This window comes from Oratosquilla oratoria, chromosome 21 (genome assembly GCF_046742065.1).
Source record: "Oratosquilla oratoria isolate Oo_2021 chromosome 21, ASM4674206v1, whole genome shotgun sequence".
NCBI lineage: Eukaryota > Metazoa > Arthropoda > Malacostraca > Stomatopoda > Squillidae > Oratosquilla > Oratosquilla oratoria.
Window position 1 is genome coordinate 51,488,650 of NC_134797.1, and position 15,980 is coordinate 51,504,629.

Consider the following 15,980-nt stretch of genomic DNA (forward strand, 5'->3'; position numbering starts at 1 on the left):
GAAGATGGAGGAGGACGAGATAAAGGAGGAAGAGGTGGAGGAAGACAAAGAAGAGGAGAACGGAAATAAGGAGGAATAAAAGGAGGAGGGGGATAAAATGGATAAGGATAAGGAAACTGAAAAAAGAACAGGAGGATGAGGAGGAGGAGGAGGATGAGATGCAGGATGAGTAAGAGGAAGGTGAAGAAAGCCGAAAGGTCAAAATCTGGTTTCATTATGAATGAATTCAGCCTTAGGTGAAATGTATCAAATTAACTTTTATCTTTATTCATCTCTTTATCGGCATATGTATTTGCGTATTTTCTGTTTGTTTAATTGTGTATTCATCTATTCATTTATATGTTTTTTTTCAGTTATCTATTTCTCTAATTTTGTTATTCTATATTTTTGCTCAAGTTTAACAAATCCTTCCTTGGTTCTACTTTGGCCCTAATTTGTCCCTACTGTGGCCCTACTTTGGCACTACTTTGGTCCAAATTGGCTCTACCTGAGTTCCCTCAATGGTGGAAAACTAGCCACAGAGCTTTACCGTAGACAGAGACCAGCTGTTAAACTAAATATTTTATCTTTATTGAGTTATTTATTTATCTATTTATTTATCTATTTATTTGTCTATTTGTTAGTTTATTTATTTTGTGTGACTTGTGTACGCCTCAGGTGTCGGACACTGTGGTTGAGCCCTACAACGCGACGCTCTCCGTACACCAGCTGGTCGAGAACACCGACGAGACCTACTGCATCGACAACGAAGCCCTCTACGACATCTGTTTCAGGACGCTGAAGCTGGCCACGCCCACCTACGGCGACCTGAACCACCTGGTCTCCCTGACCATGTCCGGCGTCACCACCTGCCTCCGCTTCCCCGGACAACTCAACGCCGATCTCCGGAAGTTGGCCGTTAACATGGTACCCTTCCCACGTCTCCACTTCTTCATGCCTGGGTTCGCGCCCCTCACGGCTCGAGGGTAGGTGGTGGATGCCGAGGGCACCCTCGGCACCCTGGAAGTGGATTATATAAAGAATATTTATGATAAAAAATCGCCTAAAAACACGAATAAAATAAAATAAAAAAAACACTCCACACATCTTCACAACCCACTTCCCTAAAAAGAAAGAACATAAACAGATAAAAAACGAAGACGTATTTCTTTTCCAGATCACAGCTCTACCGAAGTCTGACGGTTCCCGAACTGACACAACAAATGTTCGATAGTAAGAACATGATGGCTGCTTGTGATCCACGCCGGGGGAGATACCTCACCGTAGCCGCCATCTTCCGTGGCAGGATGTCCATGAAAGAGGTGGACGAGCAGATGCTGAGCGTGCAAAACAAAAACTCGTCTTACTTCGTCGAGTGGATTCCCAATAACGTGAAGACGGCTGTGTGTGATATTCCTCCCCGTGGCATGAAAATGGCCTCCACTTTCATCGGTAATTCCACGGCTATCCAGGAACTCTTCAAGGTGGGTCGCAGGTGCAAGATGGGAATACTTTCTCAATAGGTCCCTTCGTCTCTTTGTCACCCCCCTAACCCCACCCTTGAATTCGGAACCACCGTTCTAACCTAATCTAGCTTAACAACCTAGCCTAATAACCTGACCTAACCTAACAACTTAATCTAGCCTGACCCAACCTAACCTAATCCAACCTAATCTAACCTATCTTAACCTTATTTGAGACTAAAAATCAGATATTTTTATTCTAAAAAATGTAACTGAGAAATAGGTCTTCACTGTATCACCATGGCCCCCCCTCCCCCGTACACACTTTTTTCCCTGTCCTGGGCCCGATATTGGTCGTAAGACTTTTTTTTATTTATTTTATTTTATCTTATTCTATTCTATTCTTTATTTTTTTATTTTAGCACTACTTTTGCCACCTGACAGTTTTCCTCTCCGTCCACAGCGGATATCAGAACAGTTTACGTCCATGTTCCGGCGAAAGGCCTTCTTGCACTGGTACACGGGCGAAGGCATGGACGAGATGGAGTTTACGGAGGCCGAGTCCAACATGAACGACCTCGTGTCTGAGTACCAGCAGTACCAGGAGGCCACTGCCGACGACGAGGACTTCGAGGAGTACGAGATGGAAGGAGAGTACGAGGAGGAGGAGGAGGCGTAAATGAAGCAGAAGGTGCTAGGTCTACTGGGACAGTTGCGCCATTGGTGTCCCGAAGAAGATGAGAATTCGATACAAAATCAAAATCCTCGATGGAGAGAAAGAAAAATAAAATCTGGGTAGTATATCGATTGTGTCGTAAAAGAAGAAGCTGGGTGTCAATTGTAGTGACACAGACACGCCATTGGTGTCCAGAAGAAGACGAAATTCGATACGACTTGAAATTCTTCGATGAAGAAGAAAAATCAGGGCAGTAGATCAAATGTATGCTGTACACGTCAGTGACACTGACCGAAACTGAAGACAAATGTCCCAAATTCATAAAATATCAACAAACATAACTCATTTCAAATCATTAAACCATCAGAAGGAAAATGTCACTTTCTATTTCAGTTTATGTAACACACTGAAACCCAGGCAAAATGTACAAGGTCAAATTAAACTCGATTTATGTAAACAAAACATTCAGAGAATGCGTGAAATAAAACCTGCACCAACAGAATAGCTTTGACTTATCATAAAACGAGTAAAAGAATTTTGAGTAAAAGCCCAAACATCACCTAACAAGAAAGCATCGACAATTACAGTTTTTCACAGGTGAACGTCGTATAACAGAAAATAATTAAATGTTTGTAATACTTGTGGGCATGGAAAATAAATATATATTGTTTTGTTTCTCCGAACTAAAAAAAAAAAAAAAACATATTCACGTCCACAACCATTTGCTTGATTTGCAGTCTAAGAAGACGGGTAAATGTTGATTGAAATCTAGTCATATCTACAAGCAATCAGGGTTTGGGATGAGTGAAGATGCTTATTTACAACAACAACAACAAATACAGGAGGGAATGTAGGAATAATAATAAACTTGTTAAACCTGTTAGAGAATAGAATACTGATGGAAAGAATATGAGGGGAGCCAGAGGAAGGGGAGAGGCGAAGGGAAGTTTCGGGAAAGAGTATGTGGATCAAGTGTTCACGATGAAGCAAATCGGGAGGTTTCGAAACCGAGAAAGAATGTTGAATTGATGGTCATGGATATAAAAATCACATAATATGGTGAATACAAACCTATTGTGAGGACTGTTGGGTAAGGGGAAGGTACTGAAGATTTAAAAGGATATTTATGAAAAGGAGATCAAAGTTTGCATGAAAGAGAACAAAGTAAATAAGGAGTGTTATACTGCAAACGTTGAGCAAAACATGTATGTCACCATAGTTATTCAATCGGTCAGTATATTCTCAATGTAATTCTAATAAACTAAGGAGTTTAGGTAATGACTAGGTATATATGTAATATTAGTAAAACATGGATTTTGAGGTAATCATCAAACATAAATATAGTGCTAACAAAACAAATACGATGAGGTAACGATCAACAATACATTGGTAAACCCCAGCAGGTAACGCTAGCTTTAGCAAGTCACTTCATATGGTACTACGACCTGATGAAAGTTTCGTCACAACAGTGCTGCGGGTGTTTCCCTTCTTCGGACAAAACATCTACGTTCTTTTGCAGGTTCGTACGCTCTGTGGTATGTTCTAATCACCAATGTCTTTGGTAATGGGATTCAGTTTATCTGTTTGGCCGGTTCATGATTTGAATTTGAACTTGATAAGGTTGCTGTAACAGGTCTCTGATTACACGCGAAAAATGGTTTATCATTGACATTTCATTAAGTTGTTTCTATCGCATAATCACCAGACAAAAATAAATGTCGACAATATATAGTAAGCGACTCAGTACACACGCAGTATAGTCTGTTCTTGCTGAATTCAGGACATATTTCACCATTAAATCGCCTTGCAATTAGGTATTTCTTTTTATAATATGGTGTCAGCCACTGATGTTTTTTTTACCACTAAGTACTGAGACACTACGTGCACATGTATTGTAAAGCATGACAGTTACAGTCTTCTCGATGTATTCCACTGGAATATTAGTTTATGTAATATTATTAGTGATTTCGATGAATTCCAATGCACAGGTGGTGTGATTTGATATGACATGTTTTTACGTTGTAAATTATTCCATTGTAAATCATATGCAGTTTAACGAATGAGAGATTCTTTTAGACGTTAAATGTCGTTGTGTTCCTTCAAAAAGCAGAGAAATGTTAGTGAACCCAAATAAAGTTCGATACATGGATGATCAGGGTTAACAATATTTCCCATGTCTAAATAGATCCAAACGAGCTTTCAGGGATATCCTGTCAGTCCTAAATACATAATCTCAGTTTCACATTTTTGCAAGCGTCACACACATACCAAATGCTTTCGCTCTCATTCAGATAAATTGCTGAGGGAGCCTAAGGGTAACCTCATATTCGTCTGAGTCTTCTTTTTCATATCTGTTTTTCTTTTTCAACTGTATGATTGCTCAATGATCTTTTTTTCGTTCAAAACACATCAAATACTGTAAAAGAAGTTGAGAAAATATGACATTATCAATGAATGGCAATTGTTATTGTGTTTTTCCTTCGCTCCTAGCCGGGACGGTAAGTCAAATATACAAGTTTTTATACAATGTTACAGGAATTCTATGATGCAGAGCATAGACAGAAAATGGTAACATCTTACAGTTGTCTCTCCAGAAACACCGCAAATTATTGATCACTCATGCTCTAAATTATTATTGGGCAGAAGCCAGAGGTATACAGTGGTGTGAAAATAAAGAATTAAGTTTAGGGTGCCTTCGATATATGCAGGATCGAATAAGTTTGTTTTATTCACCAATCCAATGGATACAACCATACAAGAACAATTTTACTTCTGGCTACTGGTTGCTCTAGTTTTCCATCGATTGGGGAAGTTGCAAAAATATAAACATGCAACATTCCTTTTTTCTATTTTTATCATCAGTTACCATTGTTGTATCACAGTGCAGGCTTATGTGTCATTCTGGCTTGGAGTGAATAAGAGTTGATGAGGGAGGGTGAGAGGATGAGGAGGTATGACAAAAAAAAAAAATTGTTGAACGTATTTCCATCAGTTACCACTTCAATAAATAAAATTATTCCGGAGGACATTTTCTTTCTTGTAAAACCAGTGCCGTTTGAATGACTGATGTGGTGCATGAGTTGTATGTATACCTTCAAATATCACTTTAATATATCGGCACTCTGAAAGGTGAATATCTGCCGATGGGGAGTAGAGTGCAACCCCCAGTCTCCTCCCGGTGAAAGAAAATCAGTTAGCATGACAAAGGAATAATAATAATAATAATAATAATAATAATAATAATAATAATAATAATAATAATAATAATAATAATAATAATAATAATAATAATAATAATAATAATAATAATAATAACAAAAACAACAACAACAACAATAATAGTAATACATACGTACATACATTCATACATATATACCAACGGCTTTTGCCCCCTTACAAGGGAGGTAGCCAAAAAACAAAGGCATAGAATCCATTCCCACCCATTTTATCCCCACATACTCCATTCACATTCAACCCCCTCTCTCCCTCTCATATTGGCTCCTCCTGGATGACGGGTCATCCCTGCATCTCACCCACTTCCATGGGTCAGAAGCAATGTAGCAAGACTGCACATCCATAGCAAGACCGCTTCGTTTAATAGGCGACACCCCCTCTCTATCCCTTCATGCAGAAAAAGAGAAGATGGGGAGGAATCCTTTCGGGCTGGGTCAAAATATCATTCACATATAGTCCCTCACCCCCTATCCTCCACCCACTCCCTTCCATGCATCACAGCATCATCCATACGCAACCATTCTCCACTCACCCCTATCTTCTGTTTTCTCCCTTCCTTACCCCATCCATCCATCTCATCCTTGGTCGCCCCCTCATGTTCACTCCTTCCACGTCTGCCTTCCACACTTCTTTTACTAATCTTTCTTCGCTCATTCTTTCCATGTGTCCAAACCATCCTATACTCTTTCATCAACCCTATCTCCTAATTCCCTTTCCACTCCCACTCTCCTCCTCACCTCCTCGTTTCTCACTCTATCCAGCCTAGTAACCCCTATCATACTTCTCAGGCACCTCATATAAAACACATTCAAACTCCTCCTCTCTTCCTCTTATGTTCCATGTTTCTGCCCCATGCAGTGCTGTCGACACAATCACTCCTTCATACAATCTCTTTATAGCATCCATTTCCAAATACCTTTTTATCATTATACTTTTTAATCCCCCAAGGCATTTACTCGCTTCTCTCAATCTACATTCCACCTCCACCCCCACTCCTCCCTTTCCCTCCACATTTGCACCCAAGTATCTAAAAGTATCCACTTCCTCCAGTCTCTCTTCCTTAATGTTCATTTCCAATTGCTGCCACATTCTCCTTTTATACATCTTATTACCTTACTTTTACCAACATTTATATCTTCAACTTCCTTCTAAAATAATAATAATTAATAATGATAATAATAATAGTGATAATAATAATAATGATAATAATAATAATAATAATAATAATAATAATAATAATAATAATAAAAAGAACAGTGATAAAAATGGAGATACTGGAAGTAGGAATGTCAATCTTTCATTATGCTGAGCGTAAGCATAATCTCAACTGAAACACAATTTAAAATATATACCTAAAATCAACTGACACACTAACTGAACGGATAAGTGAGGTAATGGAGGAGAGGGCAGGAGAGAAAAATGGGGAGGAGTAGGAGGAGGAGAGTGATAATAATCAGAGAAGAAATGAATGAAAAGTACACAAGTGGGGAGAAAAATTTAAATGCAATATTCATAGACTTCGAAAACGCATAAAACAGATTGGACACGGGGACGATATAGAGAGAACTTTGGAGATGAATGAAGGGAGAGCATGTATCAAGATGGAAAAGTGTGTGTGCGATTATGGAAGGAGAGAGAATGGACCATGATGGATGTGTTCTGTCTCCGTGGAATCTCTATTGTTAATGTTTGGAACAAACTATCTGTTCATGTTGTAAGTTAAAATACAATTGATATTGATACTTAATAAAAACTCCTAGATAGATATATGAAGTCCAACCCCAATCTAATTCATTTCTCAACATCGTGAGTTCATACACTATCAAGTCAGTGGTTCTTAACCGTTCCCATTGTTTACATCCATTTTCAATTTCCAATTCTAGCCTCAACTTGCTGCCCAGAAGGCTGACAAAATAATTATAATAAAAAAGAGATCAAAGAAGACCTAAATATTTTACAGTAATTGACGATTTCTGCGTTAGAGTCAACAAATTGTGAAATATTTCACATCATCACAACCACATTGCAATCTGGGGAATTATTTCTTTTCTGTTACATATGAAAAAAAAAATACGCTTTGATCTTCACTGAATTGTACGGCACACACAGGAAATGCATCTTTTATTATGTATACCGGTATCCTATAATCACTTTGCACAAATTAGGGTCATAGGTAGTAAGGGATAGTGGAGGTGGGAAGTGGTGATGGGGTGAACGTCACTTAGAACTTTGCCCCGGAGCAGCACACTGCATTAGGACCAAAACGTCTGTTGAATTTTGGTTTTCCTTTGTATTTCTTTGTGATGATGGAGGAATCGAAAACCAGGACTCGGCAAATGGGACGGAAGTAAAGGAGAAGAAACGAAGGAAGAACACATTTTTTTTTTATTTATTTATTGCAAGAAACGGAAAGACATATGAAATGAAATGAACCTCAGTAAGATTAAGCTGATGAACAAGGAAAACCCTAAAATGAATGTACCGGAAGTGGTTGAGGTTTCTAGATAATTACCAGTAGATACAGAGGGATTGGAAAAAATGCCTATATATATATACATATATATATATATATATATATATATATATATATATATATATATATATGCATGAGAAATCACATAAACTCGTGATTCTAAATATGCGGAAAAACCACAAAGGAAAAAGATGAACCGATGACCAAGCGCTTTCGTCTATTCAGACATCCTCAGGGTACATAGAAATGAAAAAGGACACAAGAATATTTACACAGACTATAAGGTCAGGAAGGGAACCGGGAAAGGTGAGGCTCTATTGTCGACCTGACCCGTTCGCGGCAGCGGACGTTTGGGCCACTACCTTTTTCACAATAAAATTGCCCAGTTTGTACATACCATGACTTAAATTTAAGTTATTGACTAATGTATCTTTGATCAGACTGGATTCTATTATATTTCTAGTCAAATATGACTTATTTTTAACAATTTCTTTAGCACACTCCCAATTTATGCAATTATTAAAATCCCTTTGGTGAATAAATAATGCATTAGAAATTTTCCCACTCTTGACGCTATACTGATGTTGTTTTAACCTTACTTTTAATTCTTTTCCAGTCTGACCATTTGTCGCAATTTTTAGATGGAATTGAATAAATGCATCCTTCTTCCTTATAAGGAGAGTTTTTAATTAAAAGACTTCTAACTGTATTGGAGTTCTTAAATGCCACTTGAATGTTGAAAGTCTTAAGAATATGAGGTAGGTTGACGAAATTCTCGTTGAAAGGCAGCACAGGTAAGTTTTTAACATTAAAGGTTTTACTAGCTTTTTCCTCGTAGAATGATTTCTTTGCCAATTTATAAGAAATCTCCACGAGGTGCTTAGGATATTTTAATTTTGAAGCTATGTCAAATATTCTTAAGAGTTCATCATCCAAAAACTCCGGACTGCAAATTTGGATGATGAACTCTTAAGAATATTTTACAAAGTAATTGAGAAATGCGTAAGGGACAAGCTGTTCACACACCTTGAAGTGAATAAACTCATCAAAGAGAATCAACATGGTTTCAGGAAAGGTCGGTCATGCCTCTCAAACCTACTGGCACACTACGACTGGCTACTACGGAACCTGTCGGAGGGGAGAAATGTAGACGTAGTATTCCTAGACTTTGCCAAAGCCTTCGACAAGGTGGACCACGGTGTCCTCCTCCACAAGGCAAGGGATCTAGTATTCTCAGGGAAGCTAGGAGTCTGACTTCACAACTTTCTGACACACCGTACACAAACAGTCGCTGTTGATGGGGTGAAGTCCATTGAATCCAAGGTGATAAGCGGAGTACCACAAGGATCTGTACTCGGCCCCCTCCTATTCCTAATCCACATGAACAACATAAATAGGAGTGTGGACTCAACCCTCCTGTCTTTTGCCGACGATACCCACATCAGCCGTGCAGTGCGGGAAAGTGGGGATATGCAACATCTACAAGACGATCTCAACTCAGTTTATGCATGGGCCAACAACAGCAACATGCAATTCAACGAAGAGAAGTTTGAGGTCTTGAGATATGGCACAAACCAAGGCATTAAAGACAACACTGATCTGCACACGGAAAGAGGTATGAAAATCACACCCAAAGCCCATGTAAAAAGCCTGGGCATTCACTTAAGTGATGATGTCACTTCCCAGCACCACATCATGCAGTCAGTGAAAAGAGCAAGAGGGATGGTCAGCTGGGTACTAAGGACTTTCTCCTCAAGAGAGGTTCAAATGATGCTTACCCTCTGGAAGGCACTTATTCAACCGATCCTGGACTATTGTCGCCACACAAACGCGGAGACATCCAGATGTTTGAAGCTGTCCAAATAAAATACACCAGGCATATCAAAGGGATGCAAGATCTCAACTATTGTGATCGCCTGGGAGCACTAGGTCTATACTCTCAAAAGAGGAGAGAAAGATACAGGGCCATTTACACATGGAAAATCCTAGAGGGACTTGTTCCGGACCCCACGCCCTCAACAATCAAGCCATACCACAGTGTAAGGCATGGGCGTAAGTGTGAGAGACAAACTCTCCCATCAAGAGCCCCGGAAAGGATTGAGACCCTACTGGCAACCAGCCTAGGCCATGAAGGTCCAAAAATCTTCAACGTCCTCCCAAAAGAGGTGAGAGAGAAAACCAAATGCTCGGTGGACAGCTTCAAACATGCACTGGACAGGTTTCTGCGGAAGGTGCCAGACGAGCCCCCAGTGCCAGGCTACACCGCCATCAGTAGGTTTTCTCCAAACTCAATACCAGACCAACTGGAGGGACAACAGGACTGGCAGCAGCGGCAGCCCACTACGGTTGTGAGGATCGACCTCGGAACTCCACTAAGTAAACTAAGTAAGTCTCGTGGACTTGCGACTTGCAAGAAAAGACCAACCGCTTGCGCGGGATCGGTTTTTGTGGGAGGGGAAGAATGTATGAAAATGAAAAGATAGTAGTGTATAAAAGAGGGCTAGTGCCACCGGGCGATTTAGCGAGCGATTAGGGGCTGTTGGTAGTCGTGGCTCGGGAGAAGTGGAATGGGAACTCGGACGGCGGCGCCGACGCCGGGATTAGGATCACCAAAAGTTCAGAAAATGGTAGGAGGCATAGTAGTAAAGGTGGAAAAACGGAAAAATCTTTAGTGGGAGGTAAACTGAAATGTAAGAAAGTTAGAAAGGAAGCGAATTTTAGTCGAAGAAAAAGTAAGTGTAGATGTTTGTGCGTGGGTCGTGGTTATGTTCGTGAGAGGTGTGTGTGTGTGTATCATACGGGAAGTGAGTAGAGTTCACTTCTCGCGTGTAGAGCGCGTTCCTGATAAGCCACAGGTGGGGCCTGAAAAGCCTGCTTTTCCCCAGGTTGGGTTTGAGATTCCGTAGAGTTGAGTCAGTGGCGGTGCGAGGGGGGGCAGGCGGGCGGGTGTTGTATTATCTCTCTCCTTCCAATCACAACTCTGAAAGCAGAGAATTACGTGATTGGGAATTATGTGTAAATGTCAGAAGTACTCGCTCGCCAGCGTCAGCGAAGAGGCCAGCGTTAGGTTGCGGGCCGGTTGGACAGAGAGGTGTCCCAATTCCTCTCCGTCGACCAGCCTGCGATCAGATGAGGGTTCTGAGTGAGAATTAGGTTGGGCCTCTGCTAAGTCAGCGAGCAAGTGTGCGTGTGCCTCTTTTCTTCCAAGCACTACTCTGAAAACAGAGAATTACTTGACTTGGGAAATGTGTGTATTTGTCTTGGTGTAAACCCGCCTGCCGACGTCAACGAAGAGGTCGGCCTGTGCCAGACCGGCAGCAGCAAAGGAGATATATCTCCTCGCCACCACCGGCCGGCGAAGATACCTGATCGTTTGTCGAGAGAGCTGGAGTGGAGAGACGTCCGACCTCTGGGAGCGCTGTTGATCGTATTCCTTTTTTTTTTTTTTTTTTTTTTTAGTCCAGGCGGTGTTAACCGATTTAAGGACTGGCGTATATTTTCCGGGGTCTGTGTTAAGGCGCTTGGTTTATGGGGCACTTAGGCCATTTAGGTATGGAGTGTGTGTGTGTGGTGTTTCTTGTGATTGCTGGGGTAGATTGCGTACATTTACAGTAGTGTTCCCACTGGTGAGGAGCAAACGAGCTTCGCTGCCATTGTCAAGTACCGGACGTCGGGGGTACTGTCGGCTCTCAATCTATCGTGGGCTGAATCTGGGTCGCCGAGGAGGGTCCTTAGTTGCCGGAAGTGGTCTTCCAGTGCAGGGCAGAGGAGAAGGCAATGCCGGAATGATGCCAATTCCGTGCCGCAGACGCAGTAGGTACCGGTGTACTGGGTACGTCAGTGATCTACCCGTATCCTACTTATTGTGGAGGAGATGTGTGAGGGCAGTGAAGCTAGGGTGGAAGGGTTTGGTCCAAGGTAGGACGTGGGCCATCCACGGGCGGAGGCCGTGGCAGCGTAATCCGTCTTCCATCGGGCCCAGGCGGCACGGTCGATTCTTCTGATGGCGTCACTAGCTGTGAGGTGGATAGGAGTCTCATATCTTTAGGTGCCAGGCCACCGTGTTTGGCAGCTTTGTCCGCCATCTCATTGCCGTGGAGTCCCACGTAAGAGGGAATCCATTAGTACCGGAGACGGACTCCCATTTTGGCAGCCTCGTCAGAAAGGTGCAGGATATCGTTGAGGATTTCTATACTCGAGGGGCAGTAGCCTCTTTGGATGACTACCAGACTGGATCTAGAGTCTGATAGCACTGTGACGCGCGATGGTGGGTCGGGAAAGGCGATGATTTTGTTCAGCGCTTCCTTGATGGCGACAAGCTCAGCCGTGAGGATTGTGGTGGGGGTAAGCTTCACGGAAAAGGACTCCCGTGTGACTTCTAAAAAAAATGCCCGCCCCTGTGCGACCATCTTCAAGTACTGACCCATCCGTGTACACCAGGAATTCTTCTTGATACTTGAGAGCCAGCAGCTCCCGGGTGCGTGCAGCCAAGAGGTGAGGGTTGTCGTGTCGTCCTAGCCCGGGGATGTCAAGCTCGACCTCGGCTGGAGAAATTGTCCAGGGAGGAAAGGGGTCTACTTGGTATTGGGCGACCCGTCGACGGTCACTGGACTGGAGTCCGGCTCTGAGGCAGAGATCCTCACAGAGCTGGGCAATCCATGGATGGGTGCTGTGGGTGGGGCTGAAATCCATTCCTCGTACATTTCCTCTTCTGTCGAGTTTGGCACCCTTACTGAGCTGAAGAGGTATCTGCTGGGGTCCTTTTTTAAGCGGTGCCGGAGTGGGAGGACACCAGCCTCATTATACACCTGTTCGTGTGGCACTGAGTGTGGCAGGTCAAGTCCTAGACGGAGTGCTTGACACTCTATCTGGACCATTTTGTACGTGCTTTCCGGGGAGAGATCGTGGAGGGCAGGAGAGCCGAAGAGGAGTCGGGATCGCACGAGGCTCCGAACAATGGGGATCAGAGTTTCTCTTCGCTGGCCTCAGGGTTCACGTCGGATGACTCTGACTAGGTTGATGGCCCTTCGAGCATTCAGACAAACTTGTTGGATGTGTCTGGTCCACCGTCCGTCTCGCTGAAAGATGACACCAAGGTAGCGAACGGACGTCGCGGGTTTCACGGGCGTGCAGCAGACTGTAAGCTGGTTCCAGTCCGGGTAGTCCCCCCTGTTGTATCCAATGCTGTGAATTGGCATATACACCGTCTTGGCCGCAGAGAGTGTGAAGCCGAGGTCCACAAGGTGAGACACAACCATGTCCACTTGCCTCTGGAAGAGCCGAAGTTCTGCTTGGTGTTGGGCAGAGTCCTTTTTTGGGGCCGCCGATGTCTTGATTTCCTCCACATGGCTATATCATCTGCGTATGCTGTGATGATGGTGCCACTGCGCACCCCTTTTCCCACGTCTGCCAGTAGCAGAGTGAAGAGGAGAGGGGCCACGACAGAGCCTTGTGGGACCTCCATGTCAATTTTTACTTGGAAGCTGAGTGTTCCTCTCCATCGTACCGCTATGGAACGGTCGGAGAGGAACGTTCTGGTGAAGTTGTAAACCTCTGGAGAGACCACGATGGTTTTTAGCTTGCAGAGCAGTTTCGTGTGCCAAACAGTGTCAAAAGCTTTGGCAATATCAAGAAAACATGTGTGTAGGACTCTTCTTTGTTTTTGGGCCCTGCGGACGTGCTCCGAGAGTCGCACGACGTGATCGATGATGCTCCTTCTCTTCCTGAAGCCAGCTTGAAGCTTCGGTAGCTCTCCTCTGCTTTCAACATGGTACTGGAGGCGGCTTAGCACAATCCTCTCATATATCTTACCTATATGAGAGGTGAGGGACACGGGCCTATAGTTGGCAATCTGGTTCCTGCGCTTGCCTGCCTTGGGGATGGGGACCACAATAGCGTGCTTCCAGGCCTTCGGCACTACACCCTCCCTCCAGCACTTATTGTATATGGCAAGCAAGGCCTCTTGCAGGGGATGGGGAAGGTGTCTCAGGAGTGGGTAGGTGACGTTGTCGGCACCTGGGGACTTCCTGGTGGCTCTGGTTGCCCGTAGGGCCCAACGTAACTCGAAGAGGGTGAGGTCCGTTTTTCTCCCCGTAGGGGGCGATAGGTCTGCTTGGGAGTCTTGACCTTTGCGGAAGCGACGTCGTGCTTCTGGGAGGCTGGCTGTGGAGCTTGCATTAGCAAACTGGTGTAAGAAGCCCTCTGCTCTTTCTTCGGGGGTGCACAGAATCCTACCGTCAGGGGTAGTAAGGTCCCCGTCGGGGGGATTGTAACGGCTCTTCAGTTCCTTGAACCGCTTCCAGGCTGCAGTGAGATCTTGATGGTCGTCCTTGCTGTTGCTCCAGTAAGCAAGTTTGGCCTTGGCGATGGCCTTCTTGCACTAAGCCTTCGTCTCCTTCATGGCAATGTATGCTTCCTCGGAGTCGTCCGTCATGTAGCGTTGGTAAGTCCGCTTCTTTCTTTCCACGGCTATCTTGCAGTCGTCATTCCACCAGGGGTGACCTCGCCTTCCGCGTCCTGCGCTGGTCACGGGGATGGCATGTCGAGCTGCCTCGAGCACTGTTTGGGTGAGGAGTGTGTTTAGTTCTTCCACGGAGCTGGTAAGGTCAGGGCAGAAGTTCGTGTCTACTAGGAAGGTTTGATACGCAGTCCAATCTGCCCTTTCCAGTTTGAATTTACCCTGCGGTGGAGGGAGGTGGACAATGGGGGTGAGATGGACGGTGATCTTAATGGGGAGGTGATCAGATGACATTGAGTCATTCAGAGTTGACCAATCCGTGATCCCCGCTAGATTGGAGGACACGAAGGACAGGTCAATGGCGGACTTTCTGTGTACCGGGTTGTCAGGAATCCTGGTGTGACCGCCGTCGTTGAGGAGTACCATATCTGCTTTGTCTAGGTGGGAGACAATTTCTGGGAAGGAATGGAGATAACCATCTTCCCATAAGGCGTCGCGGCGATTGAAATCGCCTACCACTATCCAGCTGTCAGGAAGGGCGCCCAGCCACTCAAAGTGACAAGACGTTTCAGGGTTATAATAGTTCAGGACGTGCACGCTCCGGTCCTCCTCCACTGTGATGGAAGTGACCACATCGTGACCCTCGTCCAGGGAGAAGCCAGGTAGCGACCCGGACTTAGTAGCCAATCCTTGAGAAACATAAGTGGCCACGCGCACCATTCCTGAATCATCAGCCCCTACAAACGGAGGGTAGTGGTATCCTGGCAGAGCCGGTAGAAGGTGGAGACGTTTCAGTAAGGACTGTAGTGCAATTATTTCGTTTGAGTTGTTTTCGAGATATTGCACTAAAAGGTCCCAGGCGGTGCTGATCGCCCGGCAGTTCCACTGCATGATCCTAAGCGCAGCCATTATTTACAATTTCCAAAATGGTACGCAGGATCACGAAGATACTTGGCCGCTTGTGGGTTAAAATGGGCCATATTATCTTGCAGGGACTTGACGGTGGACCGAAGGCTCCCGATGGTGCTGGAGAGAGATGTATCTTTGGGTTTGGGAGGGAGTGCTGAGTGTATTGAGGACTCGCCAACTCTCTGTGTGGAAACTGCTCCCATCTCAGCAGGGGGGACAGCGTCCTCAGGTGAGGTGGATTCAGTGGTGGCCGCTGGGGTGGTGGGTTTGACGCGCTTGGCCTTTCTTTTGCGGTTCTTCTTCCCCTTTGCTACGACAGCACCGGGTGTGGCTGAGTAATCTTCCTTTGGTGGAGAGCGTACGTTGGCGCTATAGCTCTTGCCGACTTCGGGGGAGATGCAACGTCCAAGGAGTCGGGAGTTGGGGTGGGAAGGCTTAGATTTGCCTCCTTTTTCGGGGGTTTTGGGTTCTTGGGGGGAGCAGCGAAGTCTCTCTCTTTCGCCCATTCATCCTTTAAGTAGGATTCCCAACGTTCCCTGGCGATGACCAGAGCCTCTGCGAAGGGGGTATAGCGCTGGTTTTTCACTTCATGCGCTATTTTCCGGATGGCTACCTCCGGACAGTTGGGGTACGCTGCGGAGTGTTTGCCACAGCAGTTGACGCAGAATAGTTGACTTTCCTTACAGTCTTGCGTGGCGTGACCCTTACCACATCGAGCACACCGGGGAGCCTTGCGTCGACAATCCTTCCTGGTATGCCCCAGTAGCTGGCACCTGGTGCATCTACGTA

The 15,980-nt window shown here is 44.6% G+C and overlaps 1 protein-coding gene across 1 annotated transcript in view; it reads left to right on the forward strand.

Moving 5' to 3' along the window:
* Positions 1-4,567, forward strand: part of LOC143036925 (tubulin beta-2B chain-like) — a 45,414-nt gene extending 40,847 nt beyond the window's left edge. The window contains exons 5-7 of the mRNA XM_076204928.1: positions 658-965; positions 1,157-1,463; positions 1,906-4,567. Of these exons, the coding sequence (XP_076061043.1) occupies positions 658-965; positions 1,157-1,463; positions 1,906-2,121 (831 nt within the window). The 3' untranslated portion in view covers positions 2,122-4,567. The remainder of the gene's footprint in view (positions 1-657; positions 966-1,156; positions 1,464-1,905) is intronic.
* Positions 4,568-15,980: the final 11,413 nt, after the last annotated feature.